Source organism: Pteropus alecto, unplaced genomic scaffold (genome assembly GCF_000325575.1).
Source record: "Pteropus alecto unplaced genomic scaffold, ASM32557v1 scaffold14, whole genome shotgun sequence".
In the NCBI taxonomy this organism is placed as follows: domain Eukaryota; kingdom Metazoa; phylum Chordata; class Mammalia; order Chiroptera; family Pteropodidae; genus Pteropus; species Pteropus alecto.
The window spans coordinates 6,051,691-6,074,487 of record NW_006436810.1 but is presented as its reverse complement, the minus strand read 5'-3'; the positions used below and the strand labels follow the sequence as shown (position 1 = coordinate 6,074,487).

At 44.7% G+C, this 22,797-nt stretch overlaps 1 protein-coding gene and 1 pseudogene across 1 annotated transcript in view; one reads left to right on the top strand and one right to left on the bottom strand.

The window, feature by feature from the left end:
- The window catches only part of ATP8B1 (ATPase phospholipid transporting 8B1), a 108,273-nt gene that overhangs the window by 51,048 nt on the left and 34,428 nt on the right, over positions 1 to 22,797 (top strand). Inside the window, exons 2-8 of the mRNA XM_006913748.3 lie at positions 2,025 to 2,227; positions 17,322 to 17,419; positions 18,711 to 18,824; positions 20,071 to 20,169; positions 20,288 to 20,349; positions 22,454 to 22,526; positions 22,643 to 22,713. Of these exons, the coding sequence (XP_006913810.1) occupies positions 2,047 to 2,227; positions 17,322 to 17,419; positions 18,711 to 18,824; positions 20,071 to 20,169; positions 20,288 to 20,349; positions 22,454 to 22,526; positions 22,643 to 22,713 (698 nt within the window). The 5' untranslated portion in view covers positions 2,025 to 2,046. The remainder of the gene's footprint in view (positions 1 to 2,024; positions 2,228 to 17,321; positions 17,420 to 18,710; positions 18,825 to 20,070; positions 20,170 to 20,287; positions 20,350 to 22,453; positions 22,527 to 22,642; positions 22,714 to 22,797) is intronic.
- Positions 9,205 to 9,323, bottom strand: LOC112481366 (annotated as a pseudogene).

Here is a 22,797-nt window from a genome sequence, read left to right as displayed (position 1 = left end):
GAATCTTACTTGCTGTCTAAGCTTGGGTCGCTCTGGACACGAATTAATACATACAACAAAGATATCATTGATCAGTGACGCTTGACCTTTCCCAGCCTCTGAGTTCCTGCCCTTGCTGTGTATCCATACAGATCATACCCCATTGGTGGCAAAACTCAATATTTTTGGCCCCCACTTTCTCTTCATTTGAATCTATAAGTCTTGCAACAAAAGTTTGTGTATTTATTCCTTCTGACTTCAGAGTCTTATTGCAAAGGCAGAAAAGTAATCTCTCTTGCCTGGGTTCCCTTTGTTCCTCTCCTTCAGCACTAACAAACAGGACAGAGGATTTTGTGCATGTATTCGCTTCACAAGTATTTCATAGCCAAGTATCTGAAAATGACATACGATTCCAGTTGTTATTATCAGCAACTTTTCCGATTATGGGAATAATTGTTAACAATAACGATGACTAACAGTTGAGTACTTACTGTAGCTAAACACTGAACTGAGTACTTTACATGCATCATCTCACTTAAAATCATGCATGGCAGTTGTTGGAATTTTGGAAAATGAATAAATGTGTGTCCATGAAGAACTGGGACTGTGCTGTGCATATGGATTATTAACCTACCCTTCAACCTAATGCATTTGGACATTTGCAATGTCATTAAAAGCCCTTCTGCTCATGATCTAAATTGTCATCCACTGTCCCATAGTACAAGGAGGCCACAATTTATGTACACAGTTGCCAATCATTGGACATCTGTGCCAAAGAAGAACACAGTTGCTTCTGAGTTTCAACATTTTAAATAACACTGGACAGACTCCTCATAAATATTTAAACATTTTCTAGATGTACACTTATGGCTATAAAAATTTAGACATCCAAGAGACTAGATTTGGTACAAAGCATGCAATCAGTAAACAGTCCCACTCAAGGCAACTAAGCCTCGATTAAAATTTATAACAAACTGTAACATAAAAGTAGAATATAGAAAATCTCTCCTTGGAAAGCAGTTGGTTTTGATGCAAACTTTTAATGATTATCATGCAAGTTATCCAACAGTGGAGTTTTACTTTTCTCCTGTGTAGAGTAGAGATTATAAGAACACCTTTCCCACGGTGGTATGGGAAGTTTCAAGGAGGCAATGTGTACACACCATTTCAAGCAGGGCTTGGCGTGCAGGTAACACTAAATAAACATGAGTTGCTATTATTAACAGTACTGAGTACATGGCAGTATGATGGTTATGTAAATAATGCCAGGCTGTATGTCTGTCCTGAGGTATTTGTGTAAATATTTTTTCTAATATAAATGTAACTAATGTTGTCCTTTCTACTTGTGTAGAGTCACTTAATACAGTGGTTTATACACAAACATGAATGCTAGCTGCAAGGAATGGTTGGTGGCAGTTAGGAAAATTGGCTTGAGAGTGTTCCCAGGAAGTCATAGCAAAATCTGAGGACCTAAACTTGCATTTAAAATGTACCAGAGGAAAGGCTCAGAATATTAGTGACAGCAGAAACCAGCTATCTGAGAGCAGTGGTTTTCAAACCCCACTGACCATCCACAGTAAGAAATCTAATTCCTTAGACCCACAATTCAAATAAATGTCTGTATGCATCATTGTTTGCAAACTGTTTCGCCAGACAGTGCTAATTCTTACTATGCCTGCTGTACTCTGATATTGTATAATCTGTTTCATTTTAGTTGAAAGTCTATGTGAGCCAATTAAATTGACTTCGCTGGGTAGAGACCTACAGTGTGAAATAGAACCTTGAAGTTTGTCTACTCCCTTTAAAAAAATTTTGCAGCTCTATTTTTGTTGTCGTCAATTCTCATCCAAGCATTTAATCAGTAATGAATGGTTTTGTTCTTATTTGCATGCTAATTTGAACTTTTAAGTCATTATTCAGACATATTTACATGTTAGTAAGATAGTGTTTGGTTAAAAGGGCGTTATAACTCAATGCAAGCAGAATTCAACCCAAAACTGGGCACAGGTCATAATTCACTCTGGTTTCCCTTTCTTTGAAACCAGGTAGCTCTAATCTGCCAGCAGAATGAGTACAGAAAGAGACTCAGAGACGACATTTGAGGAGGATTCTCAGCCTAACGATGAAGTGGTTCCCTACAGCGACGATGAAACAGAAGACGAACTTGAAGACCAGGGGCCTGCAGTTGAACCGGTACAGAATCGCGTCAACAGAGAAGCAGAGCAAAGACGGGAGACATTCAGAAAAGGTAACCTCACCGGGACGTGGACACTAGGTACTGTCCTTGTCGAACCTCTCGTGAGTGGTGGCAACAGCTACAAAGGACGGGCGGCCTGTTTTTAGATCGTCCAGAAGGCATCTCCTTTCCCCTCTCTTAGGATGGAACTGGGAGAGTGTTGACAGGCTTAGACAAAGGACACGGACTCCTCAGGACGTACGGCTGGTCGACCATATCCGACAAGTTCCGCCAAGAACTAGGTCTTCGTTAACGTCTGTGTCTTTAGGAGGGAGTTGAATGTGGAAGAATTTGCTTGTCGTTGCACCCAGGAACCTTGGAGTTACCATACATTTTGTTCAGCCATTTATGAATATGAAATGATCTGGGCTCTCTTTTTCTCCAGGAAAATGTTTATGGGTCTCTGCTAGCCGCACAGGGCCTGTTGTACAGCAAACTGTGCTACTTGCTCCAAATCAGCTTCAAGGCGAGGTCTAGTCCAATAGATGTTTTTTCTGTTAGGGGCTAGAGAATAAATATTTTAGGCTCCGTCGGCCATGTGGTCTCTGTTGCAGTTACTCAGCTCTACTGATATTTCTTGAATGTGGCCACGGACAGTCCGCCATTTAGAGTGACAGTTTTCTTTTATGGTTGTGCTTTTTTCTCCTATGGCTCTTCTACTTCATTTTCTGCTGAGTCTCTTACCCTGGCAAACAAGTGTGGTCTCTTCTTGTAGCTCATCTGCTCCATGAGGAAGCCAATACTTTTATCTTTGGACCCCAGATTTGTTGCAGGTTGAAAATGTTCCATCAAGATCCCTCTAATTCCAGCTAAATAACTTTGGTTTCCCACTCACAAAAATCTTCACGAAATTGATCTGTTTCTGACTCTACTGACAAATCTCTCCGCAGTCTCTATTAGAATAATCTCTGGTTTCATCTGGTTTCCCCAAAGTCTCTACCACTGCCAGCCGATCTGTCCTTCCAGGTCTCCCAGAAGTCTGCTTTCCTCATGTCACTCCCTGCCCCCTTGTCTCTCCTTCCGGGGTTCTGCTTCCTGGTTCATAACCTGGAGGGTTCCCCTCCCCCAACCCCCTCAGTTTTTACCTGTGGGAAAAGTGACAAGGCATGAAATACTATTTATATAATGATGCTCCTGCTCTGGTTAGGTGGTGCCTCTCTTCGTTTCTTCTGGGTTGGGGGGGTGCTCATTGGGGGGAGTGCACATGTCCACCTGGGCCCCTCCCACCACAGTCTCTGAAACCTGGGGGAGGCCATTAGGGTATATCATTAGCCTGTCCTCAGCTTTTCATATCAAATGTGTAGAATTTTTAGACCTTACTAAGGATTTCTGGCTATAATTTTAAGCTATTGAGTATTAAGCTTAAGTGCCTTTTGCCTCTAAGTAGAAAGTACTGAAATCATGATAATTGAGCTAAATTAAAATGGAATCACTGCCAGTCTGAACAGGACTATGGCTTCTGTCATAACAAGTCCAGACTGGATATTGGTCGAATGGGGTAGAGATAAAGTAGCCTGACAAGTTAGCAAGGGAGTTCTAGCTGATCGCCCAAAGAGTGAATAACACGTCTCTTCCTCATTCCTTCTCCCTCTGTCCTTCGAAGTTTCATATCGCAATCTTGGAATCTCTGTGGATATCTGGTGAGTTGGCAGAGAGTTGACTCAGCGGGGTGAAGGAAGGGTGAACTTTGCTGTTGGTGCTTAGTGCCACGCCATCAGATGTGTGGTCGAGGACACAGCAAAGGGACTGGGGCTGGGTGCCCGCAGAAATGACAGCGAAGCACGTAGTGGATGGAAAGCCTCGGCTCTGTTTTTTTCCAACTCTGGTGCTTTTTTTTTCACATTCTGGTGCTCGGGGCTCTTTCCTGGTCGTTCAGTTTGCATGTCATATTTCTTGTAGATTTCGACCCTCAGAATACAGGCATTGAGGGAGCTCAGGCTAGATCTTGGCTCTTCATAGCCTTTTCCAAGGACATAATTCTAGAAGAATTTGGTGGTTCTCATGTCTCAAAACCCCTGTCAAATGACTTTGCCCGGGACTTTTAAAAACATCTCCATCCGCCCTTCACAAACACACCCCGCCGCCCCGTTCCTGCTTCTGCCGGGCACCATGCCTTCCCCAACCAATCCGCGTCCTCCCCTCCCCTCGCCTTCCCAGCCTACTTCCTCTGCATCCCTCTGTCCCCCTTTCTTAAATTTTTTTTAACATATTCTCACTTGGGCGTTTTCCCAATCAAGGTCAGTGTCATTCTGACTTTTTAACCATCATCCGTTTATCTGGATATTTTACATGAATGACAATTTCCTTCAAAGAGTTCGGTTCTTTAGAGCACTGGAGCCGAGTCACTCCGTGAAGTACCATCGGGTTGAGTAACACCAGGGACCAGTGCCCGGCACAGCAGAGCGGTGCCTAAAAATGTGTCGCCCAAGTTCGTTTCTGTGACAATATCATCTTAGTGCAGAAAGTTGGTTTGGTTTTGTTTTTTTTTAAAGATGCCCTCGTCCAACTGAGCTTTAGTGTTAGCGAGTGTTTGGAGAGAAACTGTCGCAAGGACTTTTCAGTCGAAGGACATTTATCGTGTTCTGTGAGGATCGAAAGCAAGAGCAAACGTTCTTCTCCATGGAGAAAGAGAGAAGCCCGTGGATTTTACTAGAGGAACTTAGTTTTCTTTGAGCAGAGATTGACAAAAACGCGCGGGAATGTTTTCCGTTCGAAGGGATGAACACCGTCGCTTCCTGATGAACGCACTAGAACAGTATGTCCCGGAGTGTTTTCTGGGAAACACTAGTTCTGCCAGGTGCTCGGGGACACAAAGATTGTGTGGCCCCCTGCAGCCGGAAACTCAGAATTCTTTATCCTCTTGTCGGAGTTGAGGGTTGTCCATTAGCATAAAAGGATCCAGGAGGTTTGGCTTTGAAAAAACCAGTTCAATTTTATTCAGCCATAGATTCCTTAACTTCCTTGACTCTCGAATGCTGGGGGGTTTGTTTGTTTGTTCGTTTTGCTGTTTTAGCTTTCCATCCCACTGTCCTGGTGCGACTAGGTCAACTCCTTCGATAATTCTGAGCCAGTCAAGAGCCAGCTTAGAGATGAAGTCCTGGGGAAGAAATAAGTGCTCTGGAGAGGGTTCTGGATTAGTGCAAATTGGCTCTTTCTTCCGAGCCTGGGGCTGGAATGAGAACGCTGTCTCTCCTGCCTCCTTGGCACATGGCTGTGTTAAAGAACTCTCCGACCTTCCCACCCCGGCTGGCTTACAGCTGCACTCACAGCTTCCCAATCGTCCGGCAAATTCTTACTCGAATCCTGCATTTCTGCCTCTGGTTGGTGTCTTATTTCCTACTCTCATGGCCGGGCTTCTGGAAACCCATTTCCCCACCTCCACGTCCTCCCGTTCCCTCAGGTCCGTCCCCTCCGTGGGCCGCCCGGCACTCTGTAGGCTTTTTAAAAGGGCACCGAGAACCCTCCTGCCAACTGCAGTGAGCACTTCATCGATCATCTTCTCCCGACCTCTGTTTTCTCTGAAGTGCTTGACCTTTTAAAAGCCTACCCTTCAGGAAACGTTGACCTCCTTGGCGGGTCGTGACACCTCTTGTCCCAACACTCCTGCTTCTCCTTCCTTCTGGCTACTCTTCCTCCCACCCCTAATATGCTCATATTTCCAGTCGTAGTCTGTTCTCCAGGCCTTTGTCTGGCAGGCTAATTCCATCCCATCTACTTCATGTACTACATCTCTGGGAGGGACCCCGAGACACAGAGTGCGTGGTGGTTAAGGGAGAGGATGGGGGACCGCAGACGGTGGGCTTGGGCCTGGGCTTCACCACTCTCTACCGCCACTCATCATCTCCTCTGCGATCACCAGATCTTGTTCTTGACCCGTCTGCTTCCCTCTGGGGTGCTCAGATTCTCCCGGAGCCCCCAGGCTGAAGTTGTGGTCATTTTTTCCAACAGATCCTCTGTCTCCAAATTCAAGTCCAACGAGTGGATGTAGAGATGGATGGAAGGAACATTTAATTTTCCCAGCAATGAGTCCGTCTACATACTAAGGACATTTTTGGTGATTTAGTGTCATCCCTGCCTCTACTACCTTATAAGCCTTTCCCATGAGTCCAGCCTTCTCTTCGTTTGCAGACCTGTGGACTTACGCGAACCCCACCCTCATGCTTTCCTATGCCCCAGTGATTTTTCAGATAAAACCTCTGACTGGGTCTCAGATAGCGCAGCACACCTGTAGGCAGTCAAGGTATAAGTCTCTTCAGACAGAGAAGGCAGACAACTATATTTATGGAAAAGTACACCCATACTCATATAAAACTATGGGGACAAAGCAAAAAGTTCAAAAAAATAACTTCACTCATGCAATGACTTGGGCGTTTAATGGCTTCACCTGTGGTTCCCTCGAAAGAGCTGTGACAAAGGATTCTGCCCTGAAGAAGGCATGCCTGAGCCGCCAAGTGAAAGATAAAGAGGAGTTAATTAGGGGAGGCGAGAGGCAGGGGTGTTCAGAATAGGGGGCCGCCTACAGAGGCTCTGTGGCAGGAGGGCAGGTGGCACGTGGAGGAACCGAAACGAAGCTGGGGGAGATGAGAAGATTATGAGAAGAGAGGATTAGCGCGTGCTGCTCACTCACCTCCTTTTCAGCAGCTCTCACAGTGCAATTTAAAACTGAGCGACGGCACGTTGCCCATGTCCTAGCTAATCTGGTAGTGCTACAGGGGCCCAGAGTCCAATCTGTCCTGTTCTGCGCTTGTGCCAGGACACCAAGCTCTGGGCCTGGCAAGCTGTAGAGGCTTGGTGGGCATTTGTGATGGGATGCATTGGAGTGCTTCAACAGAGGTATGAGTGGGGAACCAGGTGAGTTTTTCAGTGGCCTTCCCTGGTCAGGGGAAGACTTCACAAAGGCGAGGACACCTGGGCTGAGCCTTGAGGAAGTATGAGAAGTAAAGAGACCCCAGTGGTCTCAGGTGCAGGGCATTCCAGCCTGAGGTAGCATGAAGGAAGGCCCCAAGGAGCTGAGGAATTGCAAGTCATTTTTGGAGCCTAGATGCTGAGGTAGGGCGGTGGCCATGCTGAAGAGTTTGAATGCCCTCCGAAAGGCCTCAGGGAGCCATGAAAGCCCTTTAGGCTGAAAATAACATGCATGATAAGGTAGCAGTGGCCTCCTCCCTCTACGGCCTCTCCATAGCCGTGATGCTCCTCTTAAGCCAGTCTTCATCATGGAAGAGGACTTCATTGCACTTGGAGTCTGATTCCTTCTCTTGGCTGCTCAGGCCCTGAGGATCAAGGGAAAAGGAAGCCCAATGAGTAATTTCTGGCTTGAGCACCTCAGTGGGTATTCCAGGTATCTATTGCTGCATTAAAAAAATAAAAAAAAAAAAAATCACTCCAAACTTATCGGCGTAAAATGACTATTTCATGATGTTCACGATTCTGAGTCAGGAATTCAGACAGGGCACGGGGCTGGCTTGTTTCTGCTCTAGGATGCCTGGGACCTCAGCTATGAAGACTTGAACAACTGAAGTGACTTGAACCATTGATTGGGGCCTGGAATCATGTGGAAGCTTCTTCACTCCTGTGTCTGGCACCTGAGCTGGATAACACAAAGGCTCCACTGAGTCTTTCGATGGGAACACTCTCTTGTGACTTAGGCTTCTCCCAGCATGGTGCTCGGCTGCATTGGGAGTGTCCTCAGAGGGACTGTCTAGAGAACTGTCATCCCAAGAGGTCAAAGCAGAAGCCAGTTGAGAAATTCAGACAGCAGCACGTGTGCTATGTTCTCTTGGTTACAAGGGAGTCACAGAGGCCAGCCCTGATTCAAGGAAAGGGAAATTAGATGCCACTTCTTGATGAGGGAGTAAAAAGGTCATGTTGCACGATGGCAGATACTGTCACGGCTGCCTTTGGAAAGTGCTCTCTGCCTCCATAGATAACAGAGATGTTTGTGGGGATGAGTAATAGCAGGGGCGGAAGGCGGGGGTGGATTGGGTTGGGGGAGGAGCCCATTTGTAGGTCAAGGAGAGGGCGGCTGTTTTGAACCTGACTACTTAGGGATATTTATGGGACATCTACTTGTGTTGCTGGCTAGCTGGCAATTAGAGACATAGGACGAAGGGGTAAGAAATGACCAAGAATGGTGCAGCCTTGTCCCTGTAAAGTGACAGAATTTTAAATTCTTAACCACAGGGTAACTGACAGCACTGAGTTTTAGTTCTTGAGACTGCAGTCCTTAGCAAAGGCAGTTGATTGACTTTTGGGTTTTGCTGTTCCATGTATGTTACATACTTTTAGGAAGAGGGGGTGTTCAGTAAGAGCTTTAGGAGAGGAGCCTCTTCAATGAGGACCTGTCCCCACTCCCTCCACAGGCACACACGCACCTCCCTACCACACACACACACACACACACACACACACACACACACACACACACACACAGCACTGCCGTCATCAGCACCTGGGCTTCTGGGGTACATACAGGCCCAGTTTGCATATCCACACACACACACACACACACACAGACAGCACTGCCATCATCAGCACCTGGGCTTCCGGGGTACATACAGGCCCAGTTTGCATACGTTCCCATGCTTGTGAGCTTAGCAAAGACATGTGACTACTGCACATTAGAGCTGACTGGTTGTGATTCTACAGCTTGGAATTGGAGATGATTCACACAAAGGCTTCAATATCATTTATTTTTATGTTTTAAGCTAAATAATACTGTGAACAGATCGTGTGGGGAATGCTAAGCTACTGGAGGAGCAGCTTGTAGGCACGTGTGCCTGTGAACAGCTGGCGGGCTAGGTATTCACCCGTCTCCTCATTAGAAGCGGTCCCCAAAGTCCTTTCCTCTTGACTGGGTTGGGTTTTCAAGTACCCTCTGTACTTGAAAATATAAAACTGCATTTTTTTTTTTTTTTAGGCAGGGCAACCCTTGGTTGACCTCATGGATTGCAAGGACCTTGTCATCTTACAATCCCTTTTTTTTCCTTTAATGCCTACAGCACCTGGTCTTCCTAGGTGATCTCCCTTCCAAGTACTAACCAGGCCCAACCCTGCTTAGCTTCCAAGATCAGACGGGATCGGGCTTGTTCAGGGTGGCACGGCCATAAATCAAAACTACATTTCTTTAAAAGCCTTTTACAACTCAGAACTTTGTTCAGAGGTGTAACAATCATCGGTTGACAGTATTCGAGATGGACTGTTCAATCGTTAAAGTTTAAAGGTGTCATGAACATCGGGACCTAGAGAGGAAGTTCTGCCTCTCGGTGTGACCTCAGTGTGACCTCAGACTGAATGGAACATCAACAAAAAAGCTGTGGCTATAAACCCAGTGAAAGTGCTCTCTTCAGAGAAGAATCTGGAATTAAAGGTGTCAATCTCTAGAGCGCTATGAATAAATTTTATCTTTAAAAAATTAAAAAAATTTTTTTTAATTACAATTGACATTCAATAATATTTAATATTAGTTTCAGGTGAGAAGTTTTTCTGGACTTGAAAAACTGATTAAGCCAGTCCGTCGAAATATATAGATCTGAGGAAATCCATGAAGCGTGCTGAGGAGCTATGAGCTATGTGTTCTGCTCAATTAGATGATTTGGATTTCTGACACATACCTAACATGTGGAAATTCCACTCTACTTAATTTCTTTCTCTAATTAGCCATAGACAGACTGCCTTCTACCACTCCAGCCTTGAGAGTACACAGTAACTGGCGGCTTGTAAAATAAAGGGTGTGTGGGGCTAGGGGGTGGTTCCTGTGCTGAGTGATGTGCATCAGGGGCGGGTGAGGCGAGACTGTGCCATCTCTACAGAACTTGCTTTTGAGTAATGCTGTTTATAACCGAACCTGAGTGAGAAGCCCTTGCTCGTAGAGACCTAAGGCAGCTGTCGCTTTTCTTACTGCCTGCTTGGAAACCGTGTCTCTAAAGTAGGTTTTTAACGATAGAGTCGCCCTAGGAAGACACGCCCTCTTGGACTCACTGTAGGTGCTCCATCCTGCTGGTGCATCAGAATCACTTGTGGAGCTTTTAACACTCCAGAGGTGCCTGAGCCCAGCTCCTGAAGATGCTGATAGAGTAGGTCTGGAGTGAGACAAGGGGAGAATTCATATTCTAAAATGAATTCCACCAGTTTCAACCTTACATCAATAGAACAATCCATCTCATGCCCCACCTAGCACACCTGTGCTCAAAGGATGGTGGTCCACCAGCAAGCATCACCAGAGTGCTCATTAAACGCAGAACCTGCAGCTCTTCCCACAGCATCCAATCAGAATCTGTTAACTAGATCCCCAGGATGCTCAATGACGGCGAGGGGCATTTATTTCAAAAGGCAGTTGAAAACCCAAAGTACTGCTTTGCTCAAACTCTGCAGCACACTGCTTCAGTAACAAAGCATATTGCTGGAGAGTCTGTCAACCTCAGGTGTGATGGAGGCAGGAGAAAGGCTGAGAAACACCTGTCTTGAACAGTGAGTCACAAAGTTGCCTGCAAATTAGGGTCATCTGGGACCTGTGCTGGGCTCACCCCAGACTAAAGCAGAAACCCCTAAGGGTGGAGCCCTATGTATAGATCAGGAAGTGATAAAAAAAATCCCCCTCGGGGATTCCCTTAGGATCAAGAGCAGCACATCCCACAGTCAAGGTGCATAGGAATCCATCTGTGATCTTGTGAAAATGCTGGTTCTGGTGCTGGAGGTTGGGGTGCGGCCCGGGATTCTGCATCTTTAACCAGATCTCAGATGATGCAGCTGGTCCACACTTTGTGTAGCAAGGGCCAGGAACAAGGAGTGAAGTTGTATGTTTCTTCTTTTTCCTTTTTTTTCCACAGGCAAATGCAGCATTTGGCCTTTTGCTTGGCTTTCAATCTCTCTCTCCTCTATCAACTACCAATACTGAGTTGGGTTTTTTGGTAACAGAGCCAGATGCTACAAATAGCAAACAATCCAGCAGGTAGACACGATTACTTCTAGACTCCAACCTCTTACCTGCCCATGGTTAGCGCCTTTCCCATTTTTTCAAAAGCTGTGCAAACAGTCACTTCTGTCCTAAAGGTGCCTGCTTTGAGCTACCTCGTGCTTCATCACTCAAGAAACTCAAGGCCCTCAGTCATCCTTCTCTGCCCCTCACCTGGGGAAGGGGAGCCAACCCATCCAGCCTCTCTGCAGGCCCCTACCATCAGCCATCCCCTCTCTTTCTCTCCTGGCTCCTTCAGCCTCCCCATTCTACAAACACCTGTTCATGAGCCTCTACCTGCCCCTCCCCGCCCTTTAGTTTCTTATCTAGAAGAAACATCTTAATAAGGTCACTGAGGTGATTATCTGATCACCAAATCCCCAGGCACCTTTGTCCCTTCTTACCGGGGACATCTACACTTGCTGCTGTCGCTCGTGCCCTCTCGCTCCGTGACACCAGGTCTCCTGACTCCTCCCTGAGCCTCGCAGACTTTCACGGATGCCTCTTCCTGCTTCCACCACTCAAGCATCTCTGTCCTCTTTCGGCCCGCTGCTCTTCCTCCACCCTCGCTTCCGATGTGATCTATTCACGCTTGTGGTTTCGACTAACATCTGAATATCGGGTACTTTCAAATCTGTATCTCTGGCCTAAACCTCAGCCTGGAACTCAGCCTAGAGTTCCGGATTTATCTCTACAGCTCCTGGATGGACGTTTCCACCCAGATGTCCTATAGGCGTCTTCAGTTCACCACATCCAAGAAACATTGTGCCCCCCTACACACTAGACGTATTCTTCCCGCATTCTCTAGGTCATCGATGGTGCCTCTGTCCATCCAGCCACCCAAAGTAGTATCCTAGGGTCTCTTTTTAATTTTTTTCTCTTTTTTTTTTTCTTGCGCACATGCAGGCTCATGAGAATCACCCGGAGGGCATGTGAAAACACACTGCTGGCCCACGCCCAGAGTTCCTCATACGCTCATTGCTGGGTGGTGCCTGAGAATTGGCATTTTTTAAAAGTTCTCAGATGATGCATCTGGTCTGGAGCCCTCATTTGGAGAACCACTATTACAAATGATCACATTATTGCAGCTGAGCTACATTCTCTCCATCCACACGTTTCAGAAACGGCGAGTGTGGATAGAGGTAGAGCCTAATCTAGGAAGACTAGAATGCGTGACACGAGAGAGATGAGCTCTATCTACCCTTCCAGGCAGAGTCGATTTGCTAAGTCTCTTATCATATGCTAAGTCTCACCTTCTGTCTTACCCCTTGTGGCCCGTTGGCTATCCTGGGCCCCGGTTAGAGTGGAAGGACCCAGCACACATACACCTCAGACACTGATATGTATCAGTGACCTGAGAAGGGCAGAGCCTTCCTGGCAGCAGGAGTGGAGAGCAGACAAGGCACATTTGTCTTCTTAAAACTCCCACCCCCGACTTGTCACTCTCAGGCCACCTCCAGCTAGAGCCCTTAAGGAGAGCTTGGCTTGGCTCATGGTTAGGCGACGGCTTCTCTCATTCACCTGTTCTGAATTCTTGCCATCATCAGCATCCTGGGCTATCTCCTTCTACCACTACCTTTCTTTATGGTTGATTCTTACCTTCTTTATGATGTATTTCTTTTCATATATTTTTAATTACCGGAAAGTGCATAGGACACAAGCATATAGTTTCACAAATAGTTATTAAATGAACATGTGTTTAACTGCTGTTACTAATTTCTCAAACGTCTTCCCAGAGATATACACACACTTGTATGTACGAAGAATGCTTACAAACATGTGCCCTTACATACCCATAGATACACATACACACATGCAGGTGTGTGCCCATGCATGCATTCGTACTGTGCATTAATTCTATGTGTCACGGCTAAAAGCACAGTATGGTGGACACCCTCTGCTTTTGTCACTTATTGTAATTTAGAGATCTTCCCTATCAGTACACACAAAGCTGTCTCCTCTTTTTTGTGGACTGCATAGGCTTTCACTGTATGGATGTTTACCCAGATGTTCATGGTTGCATTTAGGTTGCTTCTATCTTTCTGATAAATAGGGCTACGTTGAATAGCCCTGCGATTGTCATTTCACCTGTGCATGAGTATGTACCTGGGGACAAACTTCTAGAAGTGGGATTGCTCAATCACTGTGTATGTATTAAAAAGTGTGAGAAATCTGGCCGAATTCCTCTCTGCATAGACTGAGAGTGCCTCTTTCAACTTAGTGTGTCATCAAATTCTTCACCCTTTGCCAATATTTTGCAACTGTAGGATAAAAATTGGCACCTCACTGAGGCACCGCACTTCTCTTTTTCAAATGAAAAGATGCACTTGAGTATCTTTTCACTTATTTAAGAGCCATTTGAATTTCCCTGGGTATGACCTGTCTATTCATACCCTTCACTCATTTCTCTCTGGTTGCTTTTTTTTTTTCTTTTTGATGTTAAACTTTTGATCTCTTTACTCTACTGATTTGCTATAGTTTGTTCCAACAATTGCAGCTTTTTGGTTGTTGGTGTGTCTGTAAGCAAGAGTTCAGAACCAGGAATGACAGGATGAGGGGCCAGGCCTAGCTTACTTCCTTTTCTAGATGGAGATGATCAAAGGACTTGGCGACCATCGGAAAACTCTGAACATTGTGTAGCAATGTTTACATGTTTTAAATACACATTTACCAGGTTTGGACATGGTCTTGAGCCACAGCTGGCTGATGTTAAATGTATCTGTGGGACACATGCATTGATGGTTTCCCTAGGCACAACCCTTGGGTAGTTTATTTCTAGCTTTTAACTAAAAGGCCATATGGTGAAGATATATGTTTTTGACGGTAAACATATTAGTTCTTCTCTTTTTCTTAGTCAATATTTCCATTCTAGAAAATGGGGCAGAATTCCTACTTTTGCTATAAATTAGCCTTATGGTCCAAGTGTCCAGTCAAATTCTCTGTTGCAATTGAATACTTAGTAAATGTTTTATCGATCACACAAATTTCTCCAAGTACTATTTGCTGCCCTTCGTAAAGGCATGTGCTTTAGCACAGCAGTTCTTAAACTATGTTAATAGGTGTTCTGTGATTTTTTTTAAGTGCCTGTGGTCACATTAGTTTTGAAAAAACCTGAATTAAATAAGTTTCTTTACTACAGGACTTCTCAGAGCCTTTAACATCTCAGTGGGTCCACTAACTGTCCAAGAAAGGTATACAACATGCTGTCTTTCACAAAAGCAGCACACTGTTTTTACTTTTTTTATGGTCTCTGAGGAGGGGAGGGTTTGCAGGGGAAGTGGAGTCCATCAAAACCTGGTTCACCCACTCGTGCGTGTGTCGCACAGGGATGTTCACCCGGCACGCACACTCGAACACACAGTCAGTGAGGAACCTACTGCTGAGAGGCGCTTCCTCAACGTTTCTTCCCAGTTTATAACATCCTTGACCCGAGCTTTCATAGCAGCGGCATGCTTATGCCTTCCTGTTAGCAGACCAAGCACAGCCTGACACTGGGTGACAGTAGAAAGGCTGACCCCGCTCCTTGTAAGTGACCCTCCCAAGTCAGCTCCCTGACAGAGCAGTTCTCATGGCGGTTTGGAGCATAGGTTGCAGAAAAAGGCCCAGTCAGTACTGTGAGGTGGATGGGAGAGGCTGGACGTGAGGGTCAGACTGCCAGACTTTGAATTCTGACTCTCCCCACAGTCAGGTCGCTGATCTTCTCTTGCCTCAGTTTCCTCAGCTGTAAAATGGAGATACTGATTACGTGGCATGGTGGCTGGCACATAGTAAGCACTGAACGGATGTTAGCTATATAGCTATATATGGAGAGCAGATGGGCAAAGACGAAACAGGTGGATGGTGGGGCTGGTGACAGGTTGACTTGGAAATCCACCTCCAGTCTACGGCCATGCCATCCTGAACAATCCCGTCTGATCTCGGAAGCTAAGCAGGGTCGAGCCTGGTTAGTACTTGGATGAGAGACCCCCTAGGAAGAGCAGGTGCTATAGGAGTAAAAAATAAAAAAATAAGGGATTGTAAGCTGACAAAGTCTTGCAATCTATGAGGTCAACCAAGGTTTATCTCACCTAAAATAATAATAATAATAATGATAATAATAATAATAATAAAATAAAGAAGTCCACTGATTACTTCTAAAAAAAGAAAAAAGAAAGAAAGAAAGAAAGAAATCCACCTCCAGCTGTGGACCACCCAGAGATGACAAAAAGAAATAAGTCTGGTGCAGCCCAGGGAGCAGCAGCCACAGCCCCACCACAAAGAATCCTGGGACATCCCACAAAGCAGGGAAGAGCCCATCTCCTGCTATGGAGGTTCTGGGAGAGACCCACTAGATTGGTCCTGCCTCTAGAAATTGCAAAGCCAGCCCTACCACAAAACAGTGGTCCCATGAGGTAGAGAAGTGGCTGTTGTGCTAAAGACGGAAGACACGATGGAGATGACGCAGGGTGGCCAGGGAACTGTGCGATGTCACTGTGCCTGAGTCCCCAGTTTCCAGTCTGGTGACCCCACCTCACACTCACGTTTTTCCGAGCTGGCATGAGGGCACTGCTTTGCCTCAGCCCCTCCTGGCCTTGGTCCCCAAGGCTGTAGCTGAAAGTCACACCAGCAGCACCTCCCTCTCCTCGTCCCCTCAAAGGTCCCTGAGTGAAGACTAGACTCATATCCCTTAGGGGGATATTCAAGAGAGGGAGGAGGGGCGCGTCAAGATTTGTGGTCAACCAGAAGAAGAAAGTCACATTCTGTACCTAGCAGTTCCATTCCTAAATAGATACCTGGAAAGACTCTTATGAGCTCCAAGAGACAACCACAAGAATGTTTATAGCAAAATAATTTGTAATAGCAACACACTAGAAACACAGTATATATTGTGACCAATCTGATAAATCATGGTATATGCATATGATAGGATATTATAAAACAGTGGAAATGAATAGCAGTTATTCACATTCGCATGAATGAAGCTCACATAATGCTGAGGGAGAAAAAAAGGAATTCACAGAAAGTTACACAAGATATAGCTCCAAAACTGGCCTGCACGACAGAGTGTTTGGGGTGCGCGTTTGGTAAACCCGCACAGAAAAAAATGGAGGACGGTGAACACAGCTGTTAGGCATGCGATTGGCTGAAAGGTGGGAAGATGGAAATGTGCTCGTGTGGGGGCGGCACGCAGGAGGCTCCCACAGAGCTGAGAATTGTTCTGTTAAACCAGGAGACAACATCACCTGATAACTGGGGCAAAAACTACCCCTCCCCCAGGAGAATTGGGTTGGAAGGAGTTAGTGGGGGATGGGGCGTGGCTAGGGAGAGGTGCATAAGAAATATCTGTTGGGTATCTACAGCTACAGAAATGCTGGGGACTTTCTCAAGTTCCCTGGAATTTAGACATGGTGACTGAATGGTGGATGTGACATTAAATACATGAAATGAACTTAAAAAGATGACAGATACTGGAGATCACGATAAAGCAGTGCATAACACTGATCTATCATCAGGACCCAAAAATGTTGGGTCCTTTTTCTTTGATTTATTCATTCACTAAATATTTAATAGGGTAACAAACCGAGTAAATGAGTTTGAAAAAATAATTTATCTGTGACTCGGGGCTCTGGGACTTTTGTTTGAGCCACATTTATACGAGGATTGCTCTTCTAGAATTCTAATGTTCTTTGAACAGTCGGTCAAGTTACAACATTTTCATTAGTTTGTTAGAACAGATCTAACAAAGTACCACAAACTGGGGGGCTTAAACAGCAGAAATTTCCTGTCCCAACGTTCTGACAGATAGAAGTCCGAGATCAAGGTGTTGACAGTGTTCATTCCATCTGAGAGCCATGAGGGAAGGACCTGTTCCAGGCCTGTCTCCTTGGTTTGTAGGTCTTATCCCTGTGACTTCACATCATCTTCCTTCTGTGTATCTCTGTGTCCAAATTTATGTTTTTTTAGAAGGATTTTAGTCATAATGCATTAGGGCCCACCCTAATGACCTCACTTTAACAATTACATCTGCTGTGCCCTATTTCTAAAGAACGTCATATTCTGAGCTACTGAGTGGGGGTTAGGATTTTATCATATGAATTTGAGAAGGACACAGTTCAACCTATAACAGCATGCTAATTTTCTACTTGATGGACTATTTTTTTTCTTTCTTTTTTAAAGATTGTACATGGCAAGTCAAAGCAAATGATCGAAGCTTCCACGAACAGCCTCATTTTATCAACACAAAGTTCTTTTGTATTAAGGAGAGCAAATATGCGGTAAGTTGATTTTAACTGCGTAAATTATCTTTACTAAAAGCCAGTTTATTTAATGGCCATCATGCTTACGAGCTTCCTGCGTCACCTGCCTTCTCGATAACCCCTAGAGCCACTGATAATCAGCATTAGGTCTATAGAACGTCATCTCATTAAGTCCGACTACCCTGAAGGTGTGTAGGGATAGCTTGAAACAAAACAAAACAAAATTATGTAGATCGAAAATTTCCCTATGTGTAAAAACTCTCTTAAAAAATGTTTTATGAAAAAATATGCGATCATGCCACAGAAGCCTTTTGTCTGAAAGTAACAAAAATTTGAAAGGAATCTCAATAACTTATCTCCCCCTATTCTGCCTGTGATGGATTTGGAAACAATATTTTCACCTCAAAACTGTGTGTTACCTTTGAAATATGAGACAGAACACCTGTTGAATGTGGGTTTAAATGCTGTAACACAGTACCACAAACTGGGTGGTTAAAGACAACAGAACTGTGTTTTCTTAACAGTTCAAGGGGCCAGAGCGCCAAAATGCAGGTGTCGGCAGGATTGGGTCCTCCTGGAGGATCTGAGGGACAGTCGTTCCAAGCGCCTGCCCCGGCTTCCGGTGCTGGCCGGCAGTTTTGGCGATCCTTGGCTGTAGAAGCATCACTCTCATCTCTCTCTCTGTCTTCACATGGACTTCTTCCCCCTGTGTGTTTCTCTGTGTCTAATTTTCCTCTTCCTCTGAGGACAGCGGTCACTGGATTAGGGGCCTCCTTAATCCAGTACTATTTCATTGTAACTTCATTACATCTGCAAAGACCCTATTTCCTGATAAGATGACGTTCGCAGGTGTCAGGGTTAGGATGTGAGCGTATTTTTGGAGGGCACGCGGTTCAAGCCACAAGGGCGTCCTCTCTCTTACACAGTAATCTCTATCCTCCCTTTAAGTAAAAGTGTTTCTTTTCCTGCTTTTCCACCCAGTTTGCCATCTCTTTTTGTCCGGTTTTCAAAGAGGTTCTAAGGGGTCAAGGATCTGACGGCAGCGCCCATGTGGCCCACGTGGCCCATTTGGATTTGCCAGGGACTTTCGAGGTGAAATGGCTACATCTCAATACTGTCTCTTGATGTAAGCTCCCAAGGAGTCTTTTTGAGGCCTGGTTAGAATTAAAGTTTAAAAGAAATCTCAATATCTTTCTGACTGACAATTGACATTCTTGGATCACTGTAGGCCATAGGACTTAGTGATTTTTGCGGGTGTGTCTACATCGTGACAAATGATTTAAAATAACTTTCTGATTTTTCCCAACAGAGTAATGCAATTAAAACATACAAGTATAATGCGTTTACCTTTCTACCACTGAATTTGTTTGAGCAGTTTAAGAGGGCAGCCAATTTCTATTTCCTGGTCCTTCTTATCTTACAGGTAATGAATGCCCTTTGATATCTTAAATCTGTTTTGAATTATGGTGACTCAATAACATTTAAGTTGTGGATGCATATAATGTGAATAATCTTGAAAGTTTTCGTTTTAACATCGGGGTTCTGCACGCAAGGGAATGTGCCTCACACACGAACCTGCTCGGTTGGTGTAAACAGGGAAGGCAGCAAATGGAAATGTTTGGTTAAAATTGGTTTCCCCAAAGTAAATAATGTTAAAACCCTCACTTTGTAAAATCATTTGTACCTTAAAATTAAATTTATTGTTTACACTTGCCCTTTATTTTTTTAGATGCCTAATTTCCCCCGAGAATATTATTGATTGTTATTAATATTTTGTCATCTCAATAAATTATTTTTTGTGAACTGGGTTTACATTGGAAAAGGTCTATTTTTTTCTGAGTTTTTTTTCCCCTTAATTGTGGCAAAAATTCACTTTTCTGGAGAGCATTAATTTTATCTGTTTAGGAACTGTTTTTATAATCAGGGGAACTCTATACTCTCTAGTTATCACTTAGAGTATCAACCTTTAACACCTCACGTGCAGGTTACAAACATCTCATAGCACGTCCACTTGGTTTTATCAGATTCTTACATTATATGGCCCAATAACCAATAGGATGGTTAGAAGAGATTTTTACAAAACTTGCTTCCCAGTCTTTTGTTCCAACTTAAAGACTGTCTTGATGGAAGTGGCGCTTCCTCCAAGGCCAGCCTGTTTCTTGGCTGGACCAATAGTAATGACTTTGAAGAAAGTGCTTTCTTCTATGCCCTCAGAGATGCCCCACCCAACCACTAGCTTTCAGAGGCAGCCACTGTCAACTACCATCTTTGCCTCCATCGGGGACCCAAGGCTAAGCAACCAGCAGTGTAGAGCCTGCCGTATGCATTCTCTTTCCCCCGACACTCCACGCTGATCTCCCCCGTTCATTATGATTTTTACGAAGAATTTGGAGCAATTCTCCTTCAGATGCTACAAAGCCTCCTTGGTATTGAGTTAAGGTCACGATGAGACAATTCCAGGAGCCTCTGTGCTCTATTCCAGGGGGCTAGAAGCTAGAGAGATGGTGAGAAGAAGGGTGGATGCTTAAGGGCCTTTTCTGCAGGCTCTGCAGGGTATAGACTTGGGTGATGATGGAGATCAGACTTCAAATTAGCAGTTTTAGAATTAGCAGCTACCTGTGGGTCAGCTATGCCTTCACAGGCACACATGTATGTTTTATTTCTTCCAGACAATCCCTCAGATCACGACCCTGGCATGGTACACCACGCTGGTGCCCTTGCTTATGGTGCTGGGCATCACGGCCATCAAGGACCTCGTGGACGACGCGGTAAGGACTTCCCATGCAACCTTCTTCCCCTCGGCCGCAAGCTTATTTTTTCAGTTTGGCATTAATACTTTACATTTGGAGGTTATTAAAACAACATTTCCCCATCTCTCTTCTAAAGGCTCGCCATAAAATGGATAACGAAGTCAACAACAGGACGTGTGAAGTTATTAAGGACGGCAGGTACTGTGCCTTCCTTAATTGGTAACCTAGTTACAAGGCTGTAACATGTAAACATGTCTAGAGACATACTTAGAGATAATCATTAGAACTCAGAAGCCTATCAGTGCATTCACCCTTTCACTGGAAGGCCTCTCTTTGTACCCCGTTTGTGACCTGGAGGTTATACCTAAATTAGATTACGGGAGGTGGCCAGTTGAGCTGTGCCATCAGCTCTCCTGTGTTTACAAGCTCCTTCAGCCTGGAATGTGCTGCTCCCACCTACCAGCACCAAACTTCTGCTGTTCAGGGCTTGGCTCAAATGCCTTGACACCTGCCCTGATTCTCCAGCTAAAGTGGTTTCTTCCTTCACTCCACTTTCAGAGGGTTTCTTCTCATCTTTCTTATTATGATCTAAAATCTGGAAGTGTATTAGAACCCATGTAGCTGTCTCATCTTCTGTGCCGAATGTTGAGTTTCTCAGAGAGGCTGGCCTGAGTGTTTGTTCTTCTGTCCGCCAGAGCCTCCACCACACAGAGAGAGCTCAAGACCAGTTTCAGTTAATAAAGTCAGCTGTGCCCCAAGTGCCAGCTCACAGACCAGTAATGTGTTGTGTTTTGAGCAAGGGCCTCCAGGCAGAACTACAAAGTCAAGTAGTAAAAATGACTGAAGGCCAATTCAAAGACTTTTTATGGGTCAACACTGAGCAAAATAACCTGATTTATAGCCACACTTTTATTATGTCTAATTCAAATATAGATTATGTCTATCTATAAATATGTTCAGAGGCTTTCTCCCACCCCACAAATAAATGGATTCTGTTCCAAGGTTGCCTTTCAAGTCACTTAGAACCACTGTTCTGAAGGGTGGAGGGAGCCATAGCTCACCCCTGACTATTTAGCCCTCAGCCAGGCTAACTACACTGGTAAATAGTGGCTCTGAGTTGCCTTGAATTTGGGAGTTGGGGAGCATATACTGGGCAGGGCTGTGGCCGTGGCAGCCCCTGGGGTGGGGTCAAACCTGTGTCAGGACATGAGCATCAATGGGGCAGGGCAGCAGGGGACTCCTTAGGGGAACCGGGACATTGCGGTCTGGTGGAATGTCCTCTAACACCCACCAAGGCCTGTGACAAGAGATGTGAACTTGGTCACCTATCACTGGAGACCCACGTGCAAATTGCTAATTCACAGTTTTAGAGATACTAAGATGTAGACTCACTACAATTCCATTTTTTGCAAGATAAGCCAAATTTGAAGGAAAAAAATCCTGGGATTAAGAATTGTGTGTTAAATTCTTATAAAATTGGGGGAAACTGGGGTGTAAGCAGATATTTAAAATGTATTTTAAATCTCCAGATCTTTTTTTTTTAAATCCATAAATTAATGGAGGACAAACATAGTAGTTGGGTTTCTGCCTCCAAAAACACTAAGTTTATTAGTTGTAGTTGGTTCATAATATCTGTTGGGGATATCTTTTCTATATATGAAAACTATCAAAACAGACTATTATTTTAAAACTTTTTAAAATGTTGATTTGTTAGACATTTGTATGAGTATTTCCTATGTAATCGGATATTGAAGATAATCACCTTTTTATTTATTTTACACTTTATCAATATCCTTATTAGACTTATAAAAGTGATACGCACTCATTAAAAAGATCATTTAACCTAGAGAGGAGGCAAATTCCAGGTGGCCCACATGGGAGCCGTAATGTGTCCCTGTTCTGGGCCACCTGGGACCTGCTACTGAGGAAGGAGGTGATGGACCAGAGGGATGAGAGAGAACAGGGGAGGGGGAAGCACAGGCCATGAGCAAAAGCAGAAGGTGGGGGCACGTCCCTCCTGGCCACATGTTTTAAGTAGCCGCCATTAACCCTTCATTACTTGCTGTAGGATGAAGAGAACGTGTTAAAGTCGGCACCATCATTATTACTTCTTTCAAAGGGTAACACGATTCTCACAGCCGCTCAATGTGGTTACATCATTAAACGGCTGAACTTTTAGCGAAAATTTTCCCCGCGATTTACATGTTTTCCCAGAATCTTTGGCTTCCTAAAAGGATAATTCCATATCTCTTGCCAGTAACTTTTGGAAAAACAATAAACTATCTTTATTTTGAATATTTAGATTCAAAATTGCCAAGTGGAAGGAGATTCAAGTTGGAGATGTTATTCGTCTGAAGAAAAATGATTTTATTCCAGTAAGTGAACAAGCTCTGCATCTCTCATTCTTTTTTTTTTTTTTTTCCCCATCTGACCTGGAGCTTGATTTTGCCTTGGGAGCCTGTGTGTCATGGGTGTGTTTTGTTTCGAACAGGCTGACATCCTGCTGCTGTCCAGCTCTGAACCTAACAGCCTCTGTTATGTCGAAACGGCTGAACTGGATGGGTGAGTGTGTCTTAGGTGGGCCTGGGTTAAAGCTGACCTTGAAGGTGTGTCCATCACACTGAAAGCCTTGCTTTTCAAATGAGA